This window comes from Ustilago hordei (genome assembly GCF_900519145.1).
Source record: "Ustilago hordei strain Uho2 genome assembly, contig: UHO2_contig_12, whole genome shotgun sequence".
In the NCBI taxonomy this organism is placed as follows: Eukaryota; Fungi; Basidiomycota; class Ustilaginomycetes; order Ustilaginales; family Ustilaginaceae; genus Ustilago; species Ustilago hordei.
Window position 1 is genome coordinate 698,352 of NW_024545263.1, and position 27,581 is coordinate 725,932.

Consider the following 27,581-nt stretch of genomic DNA (forward strand, 5'->3'; position numbering starts at 1 on the left):
TTGGCCTGGCGAATGTGCTGGCCCATTTCCAGTCCTTCATCAATCACATCTTCCAAGACATCATTGGAGTGTTTGTGGTTGTGTACCTGGATGACTTCCTCATCTTCAGTAGCACAGAGGGGGAACATGTCCAACATGTCATGGAAGTGCTCACTCGATTAAGAAGCAATCGACTGTTCGCCAAGCTGTCAAAGTGTGAGTTTCACATCACTACAGTTGAGTTCTTGGGGTACATCATCAAACTGACCAGGATTGAGATGGACCCAGAGAAGGTCTGAACTGTCAGGGGTCTCGCGCCTGAAACCCAGGTCGGTCTGTCGAGATACTCGGTGACTATTAAACTGTGTGACAGCTATTGTCTCGGTATCGGTGACTATCAAGTTGTGCAGTGACAGCAGGTGGCGTTCGTTGTATATACTATCGTAGGTTTCGGCTGACCTCTGTGGACACTCCGTTCAGGGGTAGCTCGGCACGATCAATATCAATGTTATGATGACACCAAGGTCTGGTGTGGGTGTTGATGATGATGAGGTTGATGGTGTTGGTGATGAGATTGGTGATGTCGATGATAATGAGGTTGATGGTGTTGATGATAAGATTGGTGATGTCAATGATAATGAGGTTGATGGTGTTGGTGATAAGGTTGGTGGCGTCAACACGAGTGTCCAGTGTGTTGACTTGATGCTTTGAAGTGATCCCCGGACCGCAGTGGACTACTGCCTTCGGTTCTATCTATATCCGGACCGCTAACCTGCTATGGGCGCCTTCGGACGTCAGGTAGTGGTGATACAACACACACACTACGATGAGGAGCAACCTTGATAGATTGCTGCTATGCTGACTGTAACTAATGAGTACTTGTGTTTCTAAAGTATTGACTAGTTGTATGGTGAGTAGAGTGGATGGGGATCCACTCGACCTATGATGATGAGAAAGCATGGTTATATACCTCTTCACAGCATCGCCAGCGATGCTGCTCCTGCTCTCTCTCCAGAGAGTACTTTCTTCATCGAGTACTGCTCAGGGGCCTCTCCTGCTTGGCACCCCTGTGCCTCTTGAGTGGTGTCGACTCCTTCGACACTGCTCCTCCTCCTCATGACCTGTGTCGACTCCTTCGACACTGCTCCTCCTCCTCATGACCTGTGTCGACTCCTTCGACACTGCTCCTCCTCCTCATGACCTGTGTCGACTCCTTCGACACTGCTCCTCCTCCTCATGACCTGTGTCGACTTCCTGTCTCTCGAGCCCCTGAGTGGTAACCATCTGAGCTTGGTCCTCCTCATGGCTGCGCCTGCTCTTTGAGCTTGGTCCTCCTCGTGGCTGTGCCTGGTCCTCCTCGCATATGGGCTCAGTGCTCCTTTGCATGTGAATCCATAGAAGTCCATGGTCTCCATGGAGACTGCACTACGACCATGCTCTCTACTGGTATCGACTAGGTCTTCGATACCTGTGCTCCATCCATATGAACCAGTGACCCTCCTGCTTCTTGAGCATCCAGGCCCATGACATGAACCATCAAGGAATGGCCAATGCCAGAATCAATACATGACATCCAATGATTCCTAGGCTTCGCCAACTTCTATCAATGATTCATAGCACACTTCTCTCAAATTGCCAAACCATTGACATCTCTGGTCAAACCTACAGAACGTCTCAAGAAGTTTGAGCTGCTGGAAGAAGCTCAACAGGCTTTCCACAAGCTCATACAAGCATTCACAATGGCAGGAGTGCTTTGGCACTTCGATTACCACCTGCCAACAAGGTTGGAAACTGATGCAAGTGACTTCGCCATCGCTGGTGTGCTCAAACAGGAGCATGAAGGACATTGGCACCCTGTGGCTTTCTATTCCCGGAAGATGTCATCTGCGGAAAAGAACTACGAGAATCACGACAAGGAGCTCCTCACAGTGGTTGCCTGTCTTACTCAGTGGCACCACATGCTAGCGGGATTGCCAAGTCAGTTAGTCATCCTCACAGATCACGAGGCACTCAAGTACTTCAAGTCGCAATGCTGCATCACAGGACAACAAGCGAGATGGGCAGTATTGCTAGCTGATTTCGACTTCATGCTACAATACTGACCAGGAGACAAGGGTGGTGAACCCAATGCTCTCACCAGACGAGCTGACATGCAACCAATCGGTGAGGAGCAAAAGCACAATGTATGGCAATTGTTGCCTCCCCGAGTGTTCAAAAAGGTTGAAAACAACATCACTATAGGAAGTGCACTACAGCAAAATTCAGCAGGAAATGTAGTAACAAGCATGGTACTACTGACCTCAGCGGAATTGGCCATACCAATGGGCCTAGATGACAATGCAGTATTAATGGCTCCCACGCTCACCATGGAGACCATAGCAACGAAAGGACTCAAAGACCTTACCAAGATCTTTCAGCCCTTGGACCTGGAGCTACAGGAAATACATGTCAAGAAGCTGTTCAAGATCAAAGATGGCTTATGGCATAGTGGCGGAAGGTTGGTTATACCAAAGGTAACCATGCCAGGAAGAACCAATGACCATGGGTCATGAAGTGCTTGGGAGGTAGATGGCCAATCCCTTTCTGTTGAGCATCTACAATTCATGGTCATGGCTCAATGTCATGATGGCATAACAGCCGGTCATGTGGGTCGAGAAGCCACCACCAAAGCAGCCCAAAGGCATTATTGGTGGCCCAACATGACAGCCTAGCCCTAGCCCTAGCCGGTGTGTCTTGCTTGCGGGCAACGCACAATTGCGCTCCGCCAAATTCGAAATTCACGCGACTGCGTTGACCCCCAACACACTCGAAATTTACACTGCTCAAGTGCTGCAACGCAAACAAATTTATTTTCGCTGGAGCAGCGCAAATTGAGCAACGCACAGCTGGAGCAACGCACTCACAGCTAGAGCAACGCACACTCTGCTGGAGCAACGCAATCTGAGCAGCGCACAGCTCGAGAGCAACGCACTGTTCGAGAGCAACGCACAGCTCAAGAGCAACACACAGCTCAAGAGCAACGCACAGCTGGAGCAACGCAATCTGAGAAGCGCAATCTCATCAGCAAACTGCTGGACAGCGCACACTCTGTCGGAGCAGCACAATTGAGAGCAGCGCAATTGAGAGGAGCGCAATCGAGAGGAGCGCAATCGAGAGGAGCGCAATCGAGAGGAGCGCTCACTCTGCTGGAGCAGCACAATCGACATGAGCACAATCAAGACGAACGCAATTGACAGGAGCACAATCGACAAAAGTGCAATCAACAGCAGCTCAATCGACAGGAGCACAATCAAGAGGAGTGCAATCGAGAGAAGAGCAGCAGAGAGGAGCGCAATCAAGCGGAGCGCAATCAAGAGGAGTGCAATGGAGAGGAGCGCAAGAGAGAGCAGAACAGGAGAGAGGAGCTCAATCGACAGGAGCGCAACTGAGAGCAGAGCAATCGACAGGACCGCTCATTCTGCTGGAGCAACACAATCGACAGGAGCGCAAACGAGAGGAGCGCAATTCGAAGCAGCGAACACTATGCTGGAGCAGCACAATCGAGAGAAGAGCGAGAGAGAGGAGCTCTATCGACAGGAGCTCAATCAAGAGGAGGGCAATCGAGAGGAGCTCAATTGACAGGAGCGCAATCGAGCACAGAGCAGGAGAGAAGAGTTCTATCGACAAGAGCGCAATTGACAGAAGTGCAATCGATAGAAGCGCAATCGAAAGGAGCGCAATCAAGAGGAGCACATTGGACAGGAGCGCAAGAGAGAGGAGCGCAATCGAGAGCAGAGCAAGAGTGAGGAGCGCAATCGAGAGCAGAGCAAGAGTGAGGAGTGCAATCGAGAGCAGAGCATCAGAGCGGAGTGCAATCGACAGGAGGTCATTTCAGAGGAGCTCAATTGACAGGAGCGCAATCGAGAGATGAGCAGCAGAGAGGAGTGCAATCGACAGGAGCGCAAGAGAGAGGATGGCAATGAAGAGGAGTGCAATTAAGAGGAGTGCAATTAAGAGGAGTGCAATGGAGTGGAGCTCAATCAAGAGCAGCACAATCGACAGGAGCGCAATCGACAGGAGCGCAATCGACAGGAGGTCTATCGACAGGAGCGCAATTGACAGGAACTCAATTGAGAGCAGAGCAATCGACAGGAGCTCATTCGACAAGAGCACAATCGACAGGAGCTCAATCGACTGGAGCGCTCACTCTGCTGCAGCAGCACAATCTAGAGGAGCGCAACCAAGAGGAGCGCAACCAAGAGGACCACAATCGACAGGAGCTCACTCGAGAGCAGAGCAGGAGAGAGCAGCGCATTCGACAGGAGCACAATCGACAGGAGCACAACCAAGACGAGTGCAATCGAGAGGAGCGCAATCGAGAGGAGCGCAATCGACAGGAGCGCAATTCGAAGCAGCTAACACTCTGCTGGAGCAGCGCAATCGAGTGCAGAGCAAAGAGAGCAGAGCTATCGACAGGAGCGCAGGAGAGAGGAGCTCTACCGACAGGAGCGCAAGAGAGAGGAGTGCAATCGAGAGAAGAGCAGCAGAGAGGAGTGCAATCGACAGGAGCTCTATCGAGAGCAGAGCAGGAGAGAGGAGAGCAATCGACAGTAGCGCAAGAGAGAGGAGTGCAAGAGAGAGGAGCGCTCACTCTGCTGTAGCAGCGCAATCGACAGGAGCGCAATCGACAGGAGCGCAATCAAGAGGAGTGCAATCGACAAAAGCACAGTCGACAGGAGCGCAATCGAGAGATGAGCAACAGAGAGGAGCGCAATCGACAGGAGTGCAAGAGAGAGCAGAGCAAGAGAGAGGAGCGCAATTGAGAGCAGAGCAATCGACAGGAGCGCAACTGAGATCAGAGCATTCGAGAGGAGAGCTCACTCTGCTGCAATGCGCACAATCGAGAGGAGCGCAATCGAGAGGAGCGCTCACTCTGCTGGAGCAGCACAATCGACAGGAGCGCAATCAAGAGAAGAGCAATCGACAGGAACTCTATCAACAGGAGTGCAATCGACAGGAGCTCAATTGAGAGCAGAGCAGGAGAGAGGAGCGCAATGGAGAGCAGAGCAATCGACAGGAGTCAATCAAGAGGAGCGCAATCAAGATGAGCGCAAGAGAGAGGAGTGCAATTAACAGGAGCGCAATCGAAAGTAGAGCAGGAGAGAGGAGCGCAATCAACACGAGCGCAAGAGAGAGGATCGCAATCGACAGGAGCGCCTGCTCTGCTGGAGCAGCACAATCGACATTAGTGCAATCAAGACGAATGCAATTGACAGGAGCGCAATCGACAAAAGTGCAATCAACAGCAGCTCAATTGACAGGAGCGCAATCAAGAGGAGTGCAAGCAACAGGAGCAAGCACTCTGCTGCAGCAGCGCAATCGAGAGGAGCGCAATCACGAGCAGGGCAAGAGAGAGTAGTGCGTTCAAAAGGATTGCAAGAGAGAGTAGAACGATTGAAAGGAGCGCAATCGAGAGCAGCACAATTGAGAGGAGTACAATTGAGAGGAGCTCACACTCTGCTGGAGCAGCACAATCTGGAGGGACGCATTCGAGAGCAGAGCAATCGACAGGAGCGCTCATTCTGCTGGAGCAGCACAATCGACAGGAGCACAATTGAGAGCAGAGCAAGAGAGAGGAGCGCAATCGAAAAGAGGGCAATCAAGAGGAGCGCAATTGACAGGAGCGCAATTGACAGGAGTGCAACTGAGATCTTAGGGTACCCTAACCCTGAGCATCCGAGAGGAGCGCTCACTCTGCTGGAGCAGAACAATCAAGAGCAGTGCAATCGAAAGGAACTCTATCAAGTGGAGCACAATCAACAGGAGCACATTGGAGAGGAGCGTAATGGAGAGGAGCGCAATCAAGAGAAGAGCAGCAGAGAGGAGCTCAATCGACAGGAGTGCAATCAACAGGAGCTCAATTGACAGGAGAGCAATCAACAGGAGGTTAATCGACAGGAGTGCAATCGACAGGAGCGCAATCGAGAGCAGAGCAGCAGAGAGGAGCTATATCGACAGGAGCTCAATCAAGAGGAGCTCGATCGACAGGAGACCAATCGACAGGAGTGCAATTGACCGGAGACCCATCGACAGGAGCGCAATCGGCAGGAGAGCAATCTACAGGAGCGCAATCGAGAGCAGAGCAGTAGAGAGGAGCTCTATCGACAAGAGCGCAATCGACAGAAGTGCAATCGAGAGGAGCTCAATCGAGAGCAGAGCAAGAGAGAGGAGCGCAATTGACAGGAGTTCAATTGACAGGAGTGCAAGAGAAAGAAGCGCAAGAGAGAGGTGAGCAATCGACAGAAGCACAATCAAAAGGAGTGCAATTGACAGGAGCACAATCAAGAGGAGTGCAATCAACAGGAGCGAGCACTCTGCTGCAGCAGCGCAATCGAGAGGAGCGCAATCAACAGGAGCTCACTCGAGAGCATAGGAAGAGAGAGGAGCGCAATTGATAACAGCACGGAGCTCAATCAATAGCAGCACAATGGACAGGAGCGCAATCGAGAGCAGAGCAATCGACAGGAGCGCAATCAAGAGGAGCGCAATGGACAGGAGCGCAATCGAGTGAAGAGCAGCAGAGAGGAGCGCAATCAAGAGGAGTGCTATCAAGATAAGAGCAATCGACAGTAGCACAATCGAAAGCAGAACAATCGACAGAAGCGCTGTAGAGAGGAGCGCAATCGAGAGCAGAGAAGGAGAGAGGAGCGCTCCACTGCTGGAGCAGCACAATTCAGAGGAGCTCAATCGACAGGAGCGCAATTGAGAGGAGCGCAATGAAGAGGAGTGCAATGAAGAGGAGCGCAATCGAGAGATGAGCAGCAGTGAGGAGCGCAATCGACAGGAGTGCAATCGACAGGAGCGCCATCGAGAGATGAGCAGCAGTGAGGAGCGCAATCGACAGGAGTGCAATTGACAGGAGCGCAATCGACAGGAACTCAATCAAGAGGAGCTCGATCGACAGGAGAGCAATTGAAAGAAGAGCAGCAGAGAGAAGTGCAATCAACAGGAGCTCATTGGAGAGGAGCGCAATCGACAGAAGCGCAATCAAGTGGAGTGAAAATGACAGGAGCTCAATCAACAGGAGCTCAACCAAGAGGAGTGCTAGAGAGAGGAGTGCAAACGAGAGGAGTGCTCGCTCTGCTGGAGCAGCACAATTGACAGGAGCGCAAATGAGAGGAGCGCAATTCGAAGCAGCGAACACTATGCTGGAGGAGCGCAAAAAAGAGTGCAATCGACAGGAGCTCATTCAACAAGAGCACAATCAACAGGAGCTCAATTGACTGGAGCGCTCACTCTGCTGCAGCAGCACAATCTAGAGGAGCTCGATCGAGAGCAGCGCACACTTTGCTGGAGCAGCACAATCAAGAGGAGCACACTGCTGGACAGCACTCACTCTGCTGGAGGAGCACAAGTCGAAGGAGCACAAGACTAACTGTCATTTCAAACCCGATCTAACATTTGGGGCACATGGACCGACATTTATTTTTGACTTGAAATACAATCTAACATTACCAAGACACGTCTGGAATTATGTGACCTCTATTTTGACCTAATATTTTCGCACCTTTTGTTAAATATGTGTTCTTTGTTTCGATCTAGTATTTTGCGCACATTACTGATACTTTGAAAACATTGTTTCGATCTAACCTTTTTGGCATGTGACCTGTGTTATGTAACCCCTTTTTGATCTAACATCTACCACACATGACTGATATTTTCCTCGCACCTCACAGCAGGAGCAGCACACTGCTGGACAGCGTAATTAAGAGGAGCGCACTGCTTGACAGTGCCCACTCTGTCGGAGAGGCACAACTCAGAGCAGCATCAGAGCAGTGCAATCGAAAGCAGAGCAATCGAGAGGAGGGCAATCGAGTGAAGAGCAGCAGAGAGGAGCTCAATCAACAGGAGAGCAATCGACAGGAACACAATTGACAGGAGCACAATCAAGAGGAGTGCAAGAGAGAGGAGCTCTATCGACAGGAGCACAGGAGAGAGGTGAGCAATTGACAGTAGCACAAGAGGGAGGAGTGCAATCGACAGGAGCTCTATCTACAGGAGCGCAATCGAGAGTAGCGCAATTGAGAGGAGCGCAATTGAGAGGAGTGCAATCGAGAGCAGCGCAATTGAGAGCAGAGCAATTGAGAGGAGCGCAATCGAGAGGAGCGCTCACTCTGCTGGAGCAGCACAATCAAGAGCAGCGCAATCGACAGGAGCACAATCAAGAGGAGCGCAATCAAGACGAAAGCAATCGACAGGAGCGCAATCGACAAAAGTGCAATCAACAGCAGCTCAATCGACAGGAGTGCAATCAAGAGGAGTGCAATCGACAGGAGCGAGCACTCTGCTGCAGCAGCTCAATCAAGAGCAGCACAATGGACAGGAGCGCAATCGAGAGCAGAGCAATGGACAGGAGCGCAATCAAGAGGAGCGCAATGGACAGGAGCTCATTGGAGAGGAGCGCAATTGACAGGAGCGCAATCGAGTGAAGAGCAGCAGAGAGGAGCGCAATCGACAGGAGTGCTCACTCTGCTGCAGCAGCGCAATCAAGAGGAGCGCAATCAAGAGGAGCGCTATCAAGAGAAGAGCAATCGACAGTAGCACAATCGAAAGCAGAACAATCGACAGGAGCGCTGTAGAGAGGAGCGCAATCGACAGGAGTGCTCACTCTGCTGCAGCAGCGCAATCAAAGCGAGTGCAATTAAGAGGATCGCAATCGACAGGAGGGCTCACTCTGCTGGAGAAGCACAATCGAAGCAGCAAACACTCTGCTAGAGCAGCGCAATTGACAGGAGCGCAAATCGAGCGCAATTAAGAGGAGCGCAATTGACAGGAGTGCAATCGACAGGAGCTCAATTAAGAGGAGCGCAATGGACAGGAGCACAACTGAGATCAGAGCATTCGAGAGGAGCGCTCACTCTGCTGCAGCAGCACAATCGAGAGGAGCGCAATCACGAGCAGAGCAAGAGAGAGTAGTGCATTCAAAAGGATCGCAAGAGAGAGTAGAACGATCGACAGGAGCGCAATCGAGAGCAGAGCAAGAGAGAGGAGCGCAATCGAAAAGAGCGCAATCAAGAGGAGCGCAATTGACAGGAGCGCAACTGAGATCAGAGCATCCAAGAGGAGTGCTCACTCTGCTGGAGCAGCACAATCAAGAGAAGTGAAATCGAAAGGAACTCTATCGAGAGGAGCGCAATCAACAGGAGCTCATTGGAGAGGAGCGCAATGGAGAGGAGCGCAATCAAGAGAAGAGCAGCAAAGAGGAGCTCAATCGACAGGAGCGCAATCAAGAGAAGAGCAGCAAAGAGGAGCTCAATCGACAGGAGCGCAATCGACAGGAGCGCAGGAGAGAGGAGCGCAATCAACATGAGCGCAAGAGAGAGGAGTACAATCAACAAGAGCACAATTGAGAGCAGCACAATTGAGAGGAGTACAATCGACAAGAGTGCAATCGACAGGAGCACAATCGACAGGAGCGCTCACTCTGCTGGAGCAGCACGATCGACAGGAGCTCAATTAAGACGAACGCAATTGACAGGAGCTCAATCGACTGGAGTGCTCACTCTGCTGCAGCAGCGCAATCTAGAGGAGCTCGATCGAGAGCAGCGCTCACTCTGCTGCAGCAGCGCAATCGACAGGAGACCAATCAAGAGGAGCGCAATCAAGAGGATCACAATCAAGAAGAGCGCAATCAAGAGGAGTGCTATCAAGAGAAGAGAAATCGACAGTAGTGCAATCGAAAGCAGAGCAATCGACAGGAGCGCAGGAGAGAGCAGTGCAATCGACAGGAGCTCATCAAGAGGAGCGCAATCGAGAGGGACGCATTCGAGAGCAGAGCATTTGACAGGAGCGCTCACTCTGCTGCAGCAGTGCAATCGAGAGGAGCACAACCAAGAGGACCACAATCGACAGGAGCTCACTTGAGAGCAGAGCAGGAGAGAGCAGCGCATTCGACAGGAGCGCAAGAGAGAGGAGTGCAAGAGAGAGGAGTGCAAGAGAGAGGAGTGCAAGAGAGAGGAGTGCTCACTCTGCTGTAGCAGCGCAATCGACAGGAGCGCAATCGAGAGCAGAGCAGGAGAGAGGAGCGCAATCGACAGGAGCTCAATCGACAGGAGCACAACCAAGAGGAGCGCTATCGACAGGAGTGCAATCGACCAAAGCACTCACTCTGCTGCAGTAGTGCAATCGACAAGAGCTCGATCGACAAGAGTTCAATCAAGAGAAGCGCAATTGACAGAAGCTCAATCAAGAGGAGGGCAATCATGAGGAGCTGAATCAACAGGAGCACAATTGAAAGGAGTGCAATCGACAAAAGCACAGTTGACAGGATAGGGTAGGGTTAGGGTTCTAAGGGTGTCCAGCCGTGGGGCAGATGCATCTTATGCTCCTCGAAGATGGTCCATTTCAAAATTCAAGACAGTCCAATACAAAGTTAGAGCGCAATCGAGAGGAGCTCAATCGACAGGAGCGGAATCGAGAGCAGAGCAGGTGAGAGGAGGGCAATCGAGAGGAGTGCAATCGAGAGCAGAGCAGGTGAGAGGAGCGCAATCGAGAGGAGTGCAATCGAGAGGAGTGCAATCGAGAGCAGAGCAGGTGAGAGGAGTGCAATCGAGAGGAGTGCAATCGAGAGCAGAGCAAGAGACAGGAGCGCAATCGGGAGCAGAGCAATCGACAGGAGTGCAATCAAGAGGAGCGCAATCAAGAGGAGCGCTCACTCTGCTGCAGCAGCGCAATCGAGAGGAGTGCAATCGAGAGGAGTGCATTCGACAGGAGCTCAATCAAGAGCAGCGCAATTGACAGGAACTCAATTGAGAGCAGAGCAATCGACAGGAGCTCATTTCACAAGAGCACAATCGACAGGAGCTCAATCAACTCGAGCGCTCACTCTGCTGCAGCAGCACAATCTAGAGGAGCTCGATCGAGAGCAGCACACACTTTGCTGGAGCAGCACAATCAAGAGGAGTGCACTGCTGGACAGCGCTCACTCTGCTGGAGGAGCACAAGTCGAAGGAGCTCAAGACTAACCGTCATTTCAAACCCGATCTAACATTTGGAGCATGTTGACCGACATTTTTGACATCAAATACAATCTAACATTCCTGAGACGCGTCTAACATTTTGTGACCTCTATTTTGACCTAATATTTTCGCACCTTTTGTTAAATATGTGTTCTTTGTTTCGATCTAGTAATTTGCGCACATTACTGATACTTTGAAAACATTGTTTCGATCTAACCTTTTTGGCATGTGACCTGTGTTATGTAACACCTAGCCCTAGCCCTAGCCGGTGTGTCTTGCTTGCGGGCAACGCACAATTGCGCTCCGCCAAATTCGAAATTCACGCGACTGCGTTGACCCCCAACGCACTCGAAATTTACACTGCTCAAGTGCTGCAATGCAAACAAATTTATTTTCGCTGGAGCAGCGCAAATTGAGCAACGCACAGCTAGAGCAACGCACTCACAGCTGGAGCAACGCACACTCTGCTGGAGCAACGCAATCAAATGAAGATAACAATTAATATACGGCGTTATCGGGGTCACGATCAGACTCCCTTTACCACAGCCGTATGTTCTATGTAATGCTTAGTTTTCATGATGTGAGACTGAATGACAAACACATATATATACTCCATTCACTGCTCTGGTCCTATTCGAGGCAGGATGTGTCTCTTCATTTGTACTCCTGTGTTGCTATGATACCGGGTGCCACTGTGCTGTCACCATGACAACAATTACGTACCTCATTGTACTTCTCGCTTACGTGAGCCTCCCGTGTCTCAATGTCTCGGCCGTAACATGTGCATCTTACTTGAGATGCCGACGCATCTTCAACTCCCCCCTTCGGCGGGATCTCCAGTCCTATCATCCTAGCCAATCGTGAGGTGTTAAGACCCTGTAAGGGTTTTGTCAAGACATCTGCAACGTTGTTTGCCGTTCCGACATATTTGATTTCCACATCGCCCTCTTGTACGTGATCGCGAATGAAATGATACCGTGTGTCGATGTGCTTTAACTTCCAATGTTTGGCTGGATCTTTACTCACCTGTATGCACCCCTGGCTATCTGTGTATAGTACGGGCCGAACGTCCGTGGTCTCCAAATCCCGGAGCAAATATGAGAAGAATAAGGTTTCTCGTACCGCTTCGGAAGCGGCGACAAACTCTGCTTCGACTGCCGACAATGCCACACACTTCTGAACGTGTGATTTCCAACTCACTGGACACCCATATACATATGTTATCGACCCCGAGGTGCTTCTTCGTCCATTTGTGGGGTCGGATGCCCAGTTTGCGTCGGTATACGTCGTTACCGGTGTATCCGAGTGCTCGTTTGTCTCCCCTCCTAGGTGCAACTGATATTCGTTCGTTTGGTTCAGGTACTTTACCACGTGGATGGCTGCCTTCCATGCACTGTCGATCGGGATCGACATATATCGCGCCAATACGCCGACGGCAAAGGCAATATCTGGTCGGGCTGTGTTGGAGACCCATAATAGTTGGCCGACCAATTCTTGATACTTCTTTGCTCGCTGAGGTTCACATCGCTCGCCTCCGGCAACGTTCGCTACACTCAGCATGGGTACCCAAGATTTCTCGTTTGCTCCTCCTAACCATTTGTTCACCATTTCCTTGATGTATGCCGTTAGACCCAGAGATATCCTCCTCCGTCTTCTATCACGTGTGATCTTGATACCCAGAAATTCTTTGACCCTTCCATTGTCTTGCGTCTCCCATTTGTCCATGATCTCTCGCTTTGCACGATCTACTTCATCACGACTGGGTGATGTTATTAGCATGTCGTCCACGTATGCTGTGATGATCGTGATCTTGTCGCCTGTCCCTCTTGAGTATAGGCATGGTGCGCTCGGCATGCAATGGAATCCGATCGTCCGGAGATGTGAGTCTAACTCAATGTTCCATTCTCGGCCCGATTGTTTCAGACCGTACAGTCCTTTCACTACCTTCAACACTTTTCCGGGTGGCATTTCGATTCCTACTGGGGGCTTGAGGTATACATCATGGTGTATAGTGGAGTTCAGGTACGCTTGCTTTACGTCGATAGAATCCATTTCCCAATCTCGTACTGCTGCGACAGCGATCACCCCTCGAATGGATTGGATGGGTGCTACTGGTGCGAAGACCTCTGTATAGTCGATGCCCTCGCGTTGAGTGAAACCTCGTGCCACGAGCCGGGCTTTGAACTTTGTCGGCACGAGGTTTGCATCGGTTTTGATCTTGAGTACCCAACGTGTGTCGACAGTATTTGCACCCTTTGGGAGGTCGACTATCTCCCATGTGCCCATCGCCTCCAATCCATCCAGCTCCTTTCGCATGGCCTCCTCCCAGTGTTTTCTGTCCTTTCCACTCATTGCTTCATGTATGGTTGGGTCCAGGTTCTTTCTCCATTCCGGTCGCGTCGCTACGAGTCCATAGAATTCGCTGTCAATTTGAGTTTCGGCGATTGGTCCTTGTTCCATCACCTCCGCTGTTCCTTCGCTTAATCTTTCTTCCGAATCTGTCTCCATATCCATGTATTCTCGTAGTGGCTCTTCATCTGTTTCGTCGAATATATTTTCCTTATTGTATCCTAGATCTTCGAAATTTTCCTCTGTCATCATCATTGGGGGTGCCTTTGTGTCAACCGGTCGCCACTCTGTTCTGTCTGACCAGCACTTTGATTCCATGAATTTTGCTGAGTTGCTCCAGAAGATGTTCGGATTGTAGTCCGGGCTGTAGAAGAGCCAGCCCTTCCTTTCTAGACTGTACCCTAAGAAAATGGATGCGACGGCTCGCTGGTCCAGTTTCTTGTTGTCCCGTTTAACTTTGGGTACGTTTACCCATGCCAGACAACCAAACACTCGTAGGAGCTTTAAAGCTCGTTCCGGCGACTTGCCAAACATCGCTTGATAAGGGAATTCATTATCAACGCTCGGAGTGAGGTTTATTTTGAACGCCGCAGCTCTGATCGCGTATGGCCAGAACTTCTTCGGTAGTCTCCTCTGCATTAGCAACGTTCTCATCTTCTCTCCAAGGGTCCTGTTCATTCTTTCTACCCGTCCATTTTGTTTGCTGTTGTACCCTACGGTGGTTTGCCACTCTATGCCCTTTTCTAACGACCATTCTAATGCATCATTGCTTTTCCATTCCGTTCCTTGATCGGATCGGATCGCTTTTAGCTTCCGATCCGTCTGTGTCTCCAGGAACGAAACAATCCTTTTGAGTTGCATAAAGGCATGACTCTTTCGTGTCAATGGCTGTGCATACACATACTTGCTATGATCGTCGACCAGCACCAACGTGCATGTGTACTCCGTCACGTGGGACGAGTCTATTATTAGATCGACGTGGATAAGATCCAGGGGCCCTACGGCTCTTTCGCCGCTACCTTTCCCCATCCGAGCGCTTGTGCTCTTGGATCGTACGCACTGCTCACACGTCAGAGCGGTGTTTGGATCCAATTTCATGGTATGCTTATCCTTTAACTTGGTTGTGATCGCCTTAGCTTTATCTCTTCCTGGGTGCCCGAGATGCTCATGCCATAGTTGTTGTTTTGAAACTTTCGGCTCATTCTCAATATGCTCGAACTCCTCATCAACACCTTCAAACAATGGTGCTGATGTGGCCATCGCGCTTTCTTGCCATGTGTCGCCTCGGAACTCCAGAAGTCCTCGCTCGCGATTCTTTGCAATCTTAAGTGTCATGCCGTTTGTTAGAAAAATTTGGCCGCCGGTTGTGTCCAATATCACTCGTGCTCCTTCATCCGTTAATGAATTTGTTGACAGAAGGTTAACATTAAGGTGCTTTACATACAATACATTTTGCAGAGAGATTTCCCCGTAATCTGTTGATATGCTTGCATCTCCTATAGCTGCCGCTTCCAAGACCTCGCTTCCGGCGGTAATTATCCGCTTTCGGCAAGTTCTCGGGTGGATGAGCATGCTGTAGTCGTTCACCATATGGTAACTCGCCCCCGAGTCCAAGATCCAATGAGCTGTTTCTTTTGTGTTCGAGGGGTCCTGCCATTTCATTGGGAGGGTGAGGGAGCACCACGCTTCCTATTTAGGTTCAGCGAGGGGGGAGTCCTTGGGAATGGTAACCAAGGCGTCGCATTGACTGATACCATGTCCCGGTCGCTTGCAGACCCAGCATCGGATTCGGCGTGACTTGCTTGCGTTCCTCGAGCTCGCGTGGCTGTTGTCGGCTTCGGCTTCGGTCTCTCCGGCCCGTTCGTTTTGATCGTCGTTGCCGGCGGTTCTAGCACTGGCTTGTCGAGGGTCGATCCTTTGTGCGGGGACGCTCTCGACAGCGGTCTGCCGGATGCTTAGTGCGGTGGCAAGGGCGTTGAAATCGATTTGATGGACAGTGGCAACCATCTCCTTGTACACCGGATGCTGGATCGTGCATTTCTGCAGAGCCGAGAACAATGTATCATCGGCGAATGGTTTGCCGAGGAGGCTGCTTTCGGTTTGTATGGACCGGATCTCTTGAATTAGCTTTCTGGCGTCCGAGTTAAACATCTTTGTATCGTTGAGTTGCGAGATAAGCGCAAGTCTGTGAGACGTCTTGGTGGCTTCATTCGTGAGACCGTTTTCGATCTTTCTCCACACTTGGTTGAAAGTAAGGTACTCCTTGATTACATCTAGAACGAGGTAATTTACATTGTGTTCTCCGGTAGTGTCGATTGTTCCACGCAGGGCGTTGATTAAAGCATCGTCGAGGGAGCGGCTCCATTTCGGGTGTTTCTTGTCGTACGTTCCCTCGAGATGTTTCATCGCATGAGGCACGGATCGGAGGAAAGATTTCACGTGGGCGCTCCAGCTATGATAGTTTCGTGACGTGAGCTTTGGCACGGGTTCGAGGAGCTTTGCTAGGGTGCGAAAGTTATATCGCTTGTCACCATCATCAAAGTCGGAGTCGGAATCGATGTCTTCGTCGGCTTCATCATTGATGGCCTCCGGCTCGTTCTCGCTCGTGGCATTATTATCGACCCGAACCTGGGTGTTCTTGCCTTTTCTGCCTCCTTTGGTCCTCGTTTCGGTGTCTTCTACCATGGTTGTCGGCGAGTTTCGGTTAGCTCGGTGATAGCTTCTTCAGACTCTTAATCAAATGAAGATAACAATTAATATACGGCGTTATCGGGGTCACGATCAGACTCCCTTTACCACAGCCGTATGTTCTATGTAATGCTTAGTTTTCATGATGTGAGACTGAATGACAAACACATATATATACTCCATTCACTGCTCTGGTCCTATTCGAGGCAGGATGTGTCTCTTCATTTGTACTCCTGTGTTGCTATGATACCGGGTGCCACTGTGCTGTCACCATGACAACAATTACGTACCTCATTGTACTTCTCGCTTACGTGAGCCTCCCGTGTCTCAATGTCTCGGCCGTAACATGTGCATCTTACTTGAGATGCCGACGCATCTTCAACTCAATCTGAGCAGCGCACAGCTCGAGAGCAATGCACTGTTCGAGAGCAACGCACAGCTCAAGAGCAACACACAGCTCAAGAGCAACGCACAGCTGGAGCAACGCAATCTGAGAAGCGCAATCTCATCAGCAAACTGCTGGACAGCGCACACTCTGTCAGAGCAGCACAATTGAGAGCAGCGCAATTGAGAGGAGCGCAATCGAGAGGAGCGCTCACTCTGCTGGAGCAGCACAATCGACATGAGCGCAATCAAGACGAACGCAATCGACAGGAGCGCAATCGACAAAAGTGCAATCAACAGCAGCTCAATTGACAGGAGCACAATCAAGAGGAGTGCAAGCGACAGGAGTGAGCACTCTGCTGCAGCAGCGCAATCGAGAGGAGCGCAATCACGAGCAGAGCAGGAGAGAGGAGCACAATCGAAAGGAGTGTATTCAACAGGAGCACAATCGAAAGGAGCGCAATCGACAGGAGCGCAATCTACAGGAACGCAATCGAGAGCAGAGCAGGAGAGAGGAGGTCTATTGACAGGAGCGAAATCGACAGGAGCGGAATCGACAGGAGAGCAATCGACAGGAGCCAAATCGAGAGCAGAGCAGGAGAGAGGAGGTCTATCGACTGGATCTCAATCGACAGGAGCACAATCAGGAGGAGTGCCATTAAGAGGAGTGAAATCGAGAGGAGCGCAATTGACAGGAGCGCAATCGAGTGAAGAGCAGCAGAGAGGAGCGCAATTGACAGTAGTGCAAGAGAGAGCAGAGCGAGAGAGAGGAGCGCAATTGAGAGGAGCGCAATCGACAGGAGTGCATTCAACAGGAGCTCAATCAAGAGCAGTGCAATCGAGAGGAGCTCAATCGAGAGCAGAGCAGGAAAGAGGAGCGCAATCAAGAGGAGCGCTCACTCTGCTGCAGCAGCACAATCTAGAGGAGCTCAATCGAGAGCAGCGCACACTTTGCTGGAGCAGCACAATCAAGAGGAGCGCACTGCTGGACAGTGCTCACTCTGCTGGAGGAGCACAAGTCGAAGGAGCATAAGACTAACCATCATTTCAAACCCGATCTAACATTTGGAGCACATTGACCGACATTTATTTTTGACATCAGATTCAATCTAACATTCTTGAGACGCGTCTAACATTTTGTGACCTCTATTTTGACCTAATATTTTCGCACCTTTTGTTAAATATGTGTTCTTTGTTTCGATCTAGTATTTTGCGCACATTACTGATACTTTGAAAACATTATTTCGATCTAACCTTTTTGGCATGTGACCTGTGTTATGTAACACCTAGCCCTAGCCCTAGCCGGTGTGTCTTGCTTGCGGGCAACGCACAATTGCGCTCCGCCAAATTCGAAATTCACGCGACTGCGTTGACCCCCAACGCACTCGAAATTTACACTGCTCAAGTGCCGCAACGCAAACAAATTTATTTTTGCTGGAGCAGCGCAAATTGAGCAACGCACAGCTGGAGCAACGCACTCACAGCTGGAGCAACGCACACTCTGCTGGAGCAACGCAATCTGAGCAGTGCACAGCTCGAGAGCAACGCACTGTTCGAGAGCAACGCACAGCTCAAGAGCAACACACAGCTCAAGAGCAACGCACAGCTGGAGCAACGCAATCTGAGAAGCGCAATCTCATCAGCGAACTGCTGGACAGTGCACACTCTGTCGGAGCAGCACAATTGAGAGCAGGGCAATTGAGAGGAGCGCAATCGAGAGGAGCGCAATCGAGAGGAGCGCAATCGAGAGGAGCGCTCACTCTGCTGGAGCAGCACAATCGACATGAGCGCAATCAAGACGAACGCAATTGACAGGAGCGCAATCGACAAAAGTGCAATCAACAGCAGCTCAATGGACAGGAGCACAATCAAGAGGAATGCAAGCGACAGGAGCGAGCACTCTGCTGCAGCAGTGCAATCGAGAGGAGCGCAATCGACAGGAGCTCACTCGAGAGCATAGGAAGAGAGAGGAGCGCAATTGATAACAGCACGGAGCTCAATCAAGAGCAGCACAATGGACAGGAGCACAATCGAGAGCAGAGCAATCGACAGGAGCGCAATCAACAGGAGCGCAATCAAGAGGAGCGCAATGGACAGGAGCTCATTGGAGAGGAGCGCAATTGACAGGAGCGCAATCGAGTGAAGAGCAGCAGAGAGGAGTGCAATCAAGAGGAGCGCAATCAAGAGGAGTGCTATCAAGAGAAGAGCAATCGACAGTAGCGCAATCGAAAGCAGAACAATCGACAGGAGCGCTGTAGAGAGGAGCGCAATTGAGAGGAGCACAATTAAGAGGAGCGCAATCGAGAGATGAGCAGCAGTGAGGAGCGCAATTGACAGGAGTGCTCACTCTGCTGCAGCAGCGCAATCAACAGGAGTGCAATCGACAGGAGCGCAATCAAAGCGAGTGCAATTAAGAGGATCGCAATCGACAGGAGGGCTCACTCTGCTGGAGAAGCCCAATCGAAGCAGCAAACACTCTGCTAGAGCAGCGCAATTGACAGGAGCGCAAATCGAGCGCAATTAAGAGGAGCGCAATTGACAGGAGTGCAATCGACAGGAGCTCAATTAAGAGGAGCGTAATCGACAGGAGCACAACTGAGATCAGAGCATTCGAGAGGAGCGCTCACTCTGCTGCAGCAGCACAATCGAGAGGAGCGCAATCACGAGCAGAGCAAGAGAGAGTAGTGCATTCAAAAGGATCGCAAGAGAGAGTAGAACGATCGACAGGAGCGCAATCGAGAGCAGAGCAAGAGAGAGGAGCGCAATCGAAAAGAGCGCAATCAAGAGGAGCGCAATTGACAGGAGCGCAACTGAGATCAGAGCATCCGAGAGGAGTGCTCACTCTGCTGGAGCAGCACAATCAAGAGCAGTGCAATCGAAAGGAACTCTATCGAGAGGAGCGCAATCAACAGGAGCTCATTGGAGAGGAGTGCAATGGAGAGGAGCGCAATCAAGAGAAGAGCAGCAAAGAGGAGCTCAATCGACAGGAGCGCAATCGAGAGGAGAGCAGGAGAGAGGAGCTATATCGACAGGAGCACAATCAAGACGAGTGCAATCGAGAGGAGCGCAATCGAGAGGAGCGCAATCGACAGGAGCGCAATTCGAGCGCAATTAGGAGGAGCTCAATTGACAGGAGTGCAATCGACAGGAACTCGATCAAGAGCAGCGCAATCGAGAGAAGCGCACACTCTGCTGGAGAAGCACAATCGACAGGAGCGCAATCAAGAGAAGAGCAGCAAAGAGGAGCTCAATCAACAGGAGCGCAATCGACAGGAGCGCAGGAGAGAGGAGCGCAATCAACATGAGCACAAGAGAGAGGAGTACAATCAACAAGAGCACAATCGAGAGCATCACAATTGAGAGGAGTACAATCGACAAGAGCCCAATCGACAGGAGCACAATCGACAGGAGCGCTCACTCTGCTGGAGCAGCACGATCGACAGGAGCTCAATTAAGACGAACGCAATTGACAGGAGCTCAATCGACTGGAGTGCTCACTCTGCTGCAGCAGCGCAATCTAGAGGAGCTCGATCGAGAGCAGCGCTCACTCTGCTGCAGCAGCGCAATCGACAGGAGACCAATCAAGAGGAGCGCAATCAAGAGGATCACAATCAAGAAGAGCGCAATCAAGAGGAGTGCTATCAAGAGAAGAGAAATCGACAGTAGTGCAATCGAAAGCAGAGCAATCGACAGGAGCGCAGGAGAGAGCAGTGCAATCGACAGGAGCTCATCAAGAGGAGCGCAATCGAGAGGGACGCATTCGAGAGCAGAGCATTTGACAGGAGCGCTCACTCTGCTGCAGCAGTGCAATCGAGAGGAGCACAACCAAGAGGACCACAATCGACAGGAGCTCACTTGAGAGCAGAGCAGGAGAGAGCAGCGCATTCGACAGGAGCGCAAGAGAGAGGAGTGCAAGAGAGAGGAGTGCAAGAGAGAGGAGTGCAAGAGAGAGGAGTGCTCACTCTGCTGTAGCAGCGCAATCGACAGGAGCGCAATCGAGAGCAGAGCAGGAGAGAGGAGCGCAATCGACAGGAGCTCAATCGACAGGAGCACAACCAAGAGGAGCGCTATCGACAGGAGTGCAATCGACCAAAGCACTCACTCTGCTGCAGTAGTGCAATCGACAAGAGCTCGATCGACAAGAGTTCAATCAAGAGAAGCGCAATTGACAGAAGCTCAATCAAGAGGAGGGCAATCATGAGGAGCTGAATCAACAGGAGCACAATTGAAAGGAGTGCAATCGACAAAAGCACAGTTGACAGGATAGGGTAGGGTTAGGGTTCTAAGGGTGTCCAGCCGTGGGGCAGATGCATCTTATGCTCCTCGAAGATGGTCCATTTCAAAATTCAAGACAGTCCAATACAAAGTTAGAGCGCAATCGAGAGGAGCTCAATCGACAGGAGCGGAATCGAGAGCAGAGCAGGTGAGAGGAGGGCAATCGAGAGGAGTGCAATCGAGAGCAGAGCAGGTGAGAGGAGCGCAATCGAGAGGAGTGCAATCGAGAGGAGTGCAATCGAGAGCAGAGCAGGTGAGAGGAGTGCAATCGAGAGGAGTGCAATCGAGAGCAGAGCAAGAGACAGGAGCGCAATCGGGAGCAGAGCAATCGACAGGAGTGCAATCAAGAGGAGCGCAATCAAGAGGAGCGCTCACTCTGCTGCAGCAGCGCAATCGAGAGGAGTGCAATCGAGAGGAGTGCATTCGACAGGAGCTCAATCAAGAGCAGCGCAATTGACAGGAACTCAATTGAGAGCAGAGCAATCGACAGGAGCTCATTTCACAAGAGCACAATCGACAGGAGCTCAATCAACTCGAGCGCTCACTCTGCTGCAGCAGCACAATCTAGAGGAGCTCGATCGAGAGCAGCACACACTTTGCTGGAGCAGCACAATCAAGAGGAGTGCACTGCTGGACAGCGCTCACTCTGCTGGAGGAGCACAAGTCGAAGGAGCTCAAGACTAACCGTCATTTCAAACCCGATCTAACATTTGGAGCATGTTGACCGACATTTTTGACATCAAATACAATCTAACATTCCTGAGACGCGTCTAACATTTTGTGACCTCTATTTTGACCTAATATTTTCGCACCTTTTGTTAAATATGTGTTCTTTGTTTCGATCTAGTAATTTGCGCACATTACTGATACTTTGAAAACATTGTTTCGATCTAACCTTTTTGGCATGTGACCTGTGTTATGTAACACCTAGCCCTAGCCCTAGCCGGTGTGTCTTGCTTGCGGGCAACGCACAATTGCGCTCCGCCAAATTCGAAATTCACGCGACTGCGTTGACCCCCAACGCACTCGAAATTTACACTGCTCAAGTGCTGCAATGCAAACAAATTTATTTTCGCTGGAGCAGCGCAAATTGAGCAACGCACAGCTAGAGCAACGCACTCACAGCTGGAGCAACGCACACTCTGCTGGAGCAACGCAATCAAATGAAGATAACAATTAATATACGGCGTTATCGGGGTCACGATCAGACTCCCTTTACCACAGCCGTATGTTCTATGTAATGCTTAGTTTTCATGATGTGAGACTGAATGACAAACACATATATATACTCCATTCACTGCTCTGGTCCTATTCGAGGCAGGATGTGTCTCTTCATTTGTACTCCTGTGTTGCTATGATACCGGGTGCCACTGTGCTGTCACCATGACAACAATTACGTACCTCATTGTACTTCTCGCTTACGTGAGCCTCCCGTGTCTCAATGTCTCGGCCGTAACATGTGCATCTTACTTGAGATGCCGACGCATCTTCAACTCCCCCCTTCGGCGGGATCTCCAGTCCTATCATCCTAGCCAATCGTGAGGTGTTAAGACCCTGTAAGGGTTTTGTCAAGACATCTGCAACGTTGTTTGCCGTTCCGACATATTTGATTTCCACATCGCCCTCTTGTACGTGATCGCGAATGAAATGATACCGTGTGTCGATGTGCTTTAACTTCCAATGTTTGGCTGGATCTTTACTCACCTGTATGCACCCCTGGCTATCTGTGTATAGTACGGGCCGAACGTCCGTGGTCTCCAAATCCCGGAGCAAATATGAGAAGAATAAGGTTTCTCGTACCGCTTCGGAAGCGGCGACAAACTCTGCTTCGACTGCCGACAATGCCACACACTTCTGAACGTGTGATTTCCAACTCACTGGACACCCATATACATATGTTATCGACCCCGAGGTGCTTCTTCGTCCATTTGTGGGGTCGGATGCCCAGTTTGCGTCGGTATACGTCGTTACCGGTGTATCCGAGTGCTCGTTTGTCTCCCCTCCTAGGTGCAACTGATATTCGTTCGTTTGGTTCAGGTACTTTACCACGTGGATGGCTGCCTTCCATGCACTGTCGATCGGGATCGACATATATCGCGCCAATACGCCGACGGCAAAGGCAATATCTGGTCGGGCTGTGTTGGAGACCCATAATAGTTGGCCGACCAATTCTTGATACTTCTTTGCTCGCTGAGGTTCACATCGCTCGCCTCCGGCAACGTTCGCTACACTCAGCATGGGTACCCAAGATTTCTCGTTTGCTCCTCCTAACCATTTGTTCACCATTTCCTTGATGTATGCCGTTAGACCCAGAGATATCCTCCTCCGTCTTCTATCACGTGTGATCTTGATACCCAGAAATTCTTTGACCCTTCCATTGTCTTGCGTCTCCCATTTGTCCATGATCTCTCGCTTTGCACGATCTACTTCATCACGACTGGGTGATGTTATTAGCATGTCGTCCACGTATGCTGTGATGATCGTGATCTTGTCGCCTGTCCCTCTTGAGTATAGGCATGGTGCGCTCGGCATGCAATGGAATCCGATCGTCCGGAGATGTGAGTCTAACTCAATGTTCCATTCTCGGCCCGATTGTTTCAGACCGTACAGTCCTTTCACTACCTTCAACACTTTTCCGGGTGGCATTTCGATTCCTACTGGGGGCTTGAGGTATACATCATGGTGTATAGTGGAGTTCAGGTACGCTTGCTTTACGTCGATAGAATCCATTTCCCAATCTCGTACTGCTGCGACAGCGATCACCCCTCGAATGGATTGGATGGGTGCTACTGGTGCGAAGACCTCTGTATAGTCGATGCCCTCGCGTTGAGTGAAACCTCGTGCCACGAGCCGGGCTTTGAACTTTGTCGGCACGAGGTTTGCATCGGTTTTGATCTTGAGTACCCAACGTGTGTCGACAGTATTTGCACCCTTTGGGAGGTCGACTATCTCCCATGTGCCCATCGCCTCCAATCCATCCAGCTCCTTTCGCATGGCCTCCTCCCAGTGTTTTCTGTCCTTTCCACTCATTGCTTCATGTATGGTTGGGTCCAGGTTCTTTCTCCATTCCGGTCGCGTCGCTACGAGTCCATAGAATTCGCTGTCAATTTGAGTTTCGGCGATTGGTCCTTGTTCCATCACCTCCGCTGTTCCTTCGCTTAATCTTTCTTCCGAATCTGTCTCCATATCCATGTATTCTCGTAGTGGCTCTTCATCTGTTTCGTCGAATATATTTTCCTTATTGTATCCTAGATCTTCGAAATTTTCCTCTGTCATCATCATTGGGGGTGCCTTTGTGTCAACCGGTCGCCACTCTGTTCTGTCTGACCAGCACTTTGATTCCATGAATTTTGCTGAGTTGCTCCAGAAGATGTTCGGATTGTAGTCCGGGCTGTAGAAGAGCCAGCCCTTCCTTTCTAGACTGTACCCTAAGAAAATGGATGCGACGGCTCGCTGGTCCAGTTTCTTGTTGTCCCGTTTAACTTTGGGTACGTTTACCCATGCCAGACAACCAAACACTCGTAGGAGCTTTAAAGCTCGTTCCGGCGACTTGCCAAACATCGCTTGATAAGGGAATTCATTATCAACGCTCGGAGTGAGGTTTATTTTGAACGCCGCAGCTCTGATCGCGTATGGCCAGAACTTCTTCGGTAGTCTCCTCTGCATTAGCAACGTTCTCATCTTCTCTCCAAGGGTCCTGTTCATTCTTTCTACCCGTCCATTTTGTTTGCTGTTGTACCCTACGGTGGTTTGCCACTCTATGCCCTTTTCTAACGACCATTCTAATGCATCATTGCTTTTCCATTCCGTTCCTTGATCGGATCGGATCGCTTTTAGCTTCCGATCCGTCTGTGTCTCCAGGAACGAAACAATCCTTTTGAGTTGCATAAAGGCATGACTCTTTCGTGTCAATGGCTGTGCATACACATACTTGCTATGATCGTCGACCAGCACCAACGTGCATGTGTACTCCGTCACGTGGGACGAGTCTATTATTAGATCGACGTGGATAAGATCCAGGGGCCCTACGGCTCTTTCGCCGCTACCTTTCCCCATCCGAGCGCTTGTGCTCTTGGATCGTACGCACTGCTCACACGTCAGAGCGGTGTTTGGATCCAATTTCATGGTATGCTTATCCTTTAACTTGGTTGTGATCGCCTTAGCTTTATCTCTTCCTGGGTGCCCGAGATGCTCATGCCATAGTTGTTGTTTTGAAACTTTCGGCTCATTCTCAATATGCTCGAACTCCTCATCAACACCTTCAAACAATGGTGCTGATGTGGCCATCGCGCTTTCTTGCCATGTGTCGCCTCGGAACTCCAGAAGTCCTCGCTCGCGATTCTTTGCAATCTTAAGTGTCATGCCGTTTGTTAGAAAAATTTGGCCGCCGGTTGTGTCCAATATCACTCGTGCTCCTTCATCCGTTAATGAATTTGTTGACAGAAGGTTAACATTAAGGTGCTTTACATACAATACATTTTGCAGAGAGATTTCCCCGTAATCTGTTGATATGCTTGCATCTCCTATAGCTGCCGCTTCCAAGACCTCGCTTCCGGCGGTAATTATCCGCTTTCGGCAAGTTCTCGGGTGGATGAGCATGCTGTAGTCGTTCACCATATGGTAACTCGCCCCCGAGTCCAAGATCCAATGAGCTGTTTCTTTTGTGTTCGAGGGGTCCTGCCATTTCATTGGGAGGGTGAGGGAGCACCACGCTTCCTATTTAGGTTCAGCGAGGGGGGAGTCCTTGGGAATGGTAACCAAGGCGTCGCATTGACTGATACCATGTCCCGGTCGCTTGCAGACCCAGCATCGGATTCGGCGTGACTTGCTTGCGTTCCTCGAGCTCGCGTGGCTGTTGTCGGCTTCGGCTTCGGTCTCTCCGGCCCGTTCGTTTTGATCGTCGTTGCCGGCGGTTCTAGCACTGGCTTGTCGAGGGTCGATCCTTTGTGCGGGGACGCTCTCGACAGCGGTCTGCCGGATGCTTAGTGCGGTGGCAAGGGCGTTGAAATCGATTTGATGGACAGTGGCAACCATCTCCTTGTACACCGGATGCTGGATCGTGCATTTCTGCAGAGCCGAGAACAATGTATCATCGGCGAATGGTTTGCCGAGGAGGCTGCTTTCGGTTTGTATGGACCGGATCTCTTGAATTAGCTTTCTGGCGTCCGAGTTAAACATCTTTGTATCGTTGAGTTGCGAGATAAGCGCAAGTCTGTGAGACGTCTTGGTGGCTTCATTCGTGAGACCGTTTTCGATCTTTCTCCACACTTGGTTGAAAGTAAGGTACTCCTTGATTACATCTAGAACGAGGTAATTTACATTGTGTTCTCCGGTAGTGTCGATTGTTCCACGCAGGGCGTTGATTAAAGCATCGTCGAGGGAGCGGCTCCATTTCGGGTGTTTCTTGTCGTACGTTCCCTCGAGATGTTTCATCGCATGAGGCACGGATCGGAGGAAAGATTTCACGTGGGCGCTCCAGCTATGATAGTTTCGTGACGTGAGCTTTGGCACGGGTTCGAGGAGCTTTGCTAGGGTGCGAAAGTTATATCGCTTGTCACCATCATCAAAGTCGGAGTCGGAATCGATGTCTTCGTCGGCTTCATCATTGATGGCCTCCGGCTCGTTCTCGCTCGTGGCATTATTATCGACCCGAACCTGGGTGTTCTTGCCTTTTCTGCCTCCTTTGGTCCTCGTTTCGGTGTCTTCTACCATGGTTGTCGGCGAGTTTCGGTTAGCTCGGTGATAGCTTCTTCAGACTCTTAATCAAATGAAGATAACAATTAATATACGGCGTTATCGGGGTCACGATCAGACTCCCTTTACCACAGCCGTATGTTCTATGTAATGCTTAGTTTTCATGATGTGAGACTGAATGACAAACACATATATATACTCCATTCACTGCTCTGGTCCTATTCGAGGCAGGATGTGTCTCTTCATTTGTACTCCTGTGTTGCTATGATACCGGGTGCCACTGTGCTGTCACCATGACAACAATTACGTACCTCATTGTACTTCTCGCTTACGTGAGCCTCCCGTGTCTCAATGTCTCGGCCGTAACATGTGCATCTTACTTGAGATGCCGACGCATCTTCAACTCAATCTGAGCAGCGCACAGCTCGAGAGCAATGCACTGTTCGAGAGCAACGCACAGCTCAAGAGCAACACACAGCTCAAGAGCAACGCACAGCTGGAGCAACGCAATCTGAGAAGCGCAATCTCATCAGCAAACTGCTGGACAGCGCACACTCTGTCAGAGCAGCACAATTGAGAGCAGCGCAATTGAGAGGAGCGCAATCGAGAGGAGCGCTCACTCTGCTGGAGCAGCACAATCGACATGAGCGCAATCAAGACGAACGCAATCGACAGGAGCGCAATCGACAAAAGTGCAATCAACAGCAGCTCAATTGATAGGAGCACAATCAAGAGGAGTGCAAGCGACAGGAGTGAGCACTCTGCTGCAGCAGCGCAATCGAGAGGAGCGCAATCACGAGCAGAGCAGGAGAGAGGAGCACAATCGAAAGGAGTGTATTCAACAGGAGCACAATCGAAAGGAGCGCAATCGACAGGAGCGCAATCTACAGGAACGCAATCGAGAGCAGAGCAGGAGAGAGGAGGTCTATTGACAGGAGCGAAATCGACAGGAGCGGAATCGACAGGAGAGCAATCGACAGGAGCCAAATCGAGAGCAGAGCAGGAGAGAGGAGGTCTATCGACTGGATCTCAATCGACAGGAGCACAATCAGGAGGAGTGCCATTAAGAGGAGTGAAATCGAGAGGAGCGCAATTGACAGGAGCGCAATCGAGTGAAGAGCAGCAGAGAGGAGCGCAATTGACAGTAGTGCAAGAGAGAGCAGAGCGAGAGAGAGGAGCGCAATTGAGAGGAGCGCAATCGACAGGAGTGCATTC

The 27,581-nt window shown here is 50.7% G+C and overlaps 2 protein-coding genes across 2 annotated transcripts; both read right to left on the reverse strand.

Moving 5' to 3' along the window:
- Positions 1-11,630: 11,630 nt before the first annotated feature.
- UHO2_05272 (uncharacterized protein) lies at positions 11,631-16,010 on the reverse strand (the record flags this gene model as incomplete). The annotated part of the gene is made up of 2 exons (XM_041556274.1): positions 11,631-15,014; positions 15,102-16,010. 2 exons carry the CDS (start codon positions 16,008-16,010, stop codon positions 11,631-11,633), a joined length of 4,293 nt encoding a protein of 1,430 aa, XP_041412208.1.
- A 5,994-nt stretch (positions 16,011-22,004) lies between these two features.
- UHO2_05273 (uncharacterized protein) lies at positions 22,005-26,384 on the reverse strand (the record flags this gene model as incomplete). Its single annotated transcript, XM_041556275.1, has 2 exons — positions 22,005-25,388; positions 25,476-26,384. The coding sequence occupies 2 exons, from the start codon at positions 26,382-26,384 to the stop codon at positions 22,005-22,007; spliced, it is 4,293 nt and encodes a 1,430-aa protein (XP_041412209.1).
- Between the last annotated feature and the right edge of the window lie 1,197 nt (positions 26,385-27,581).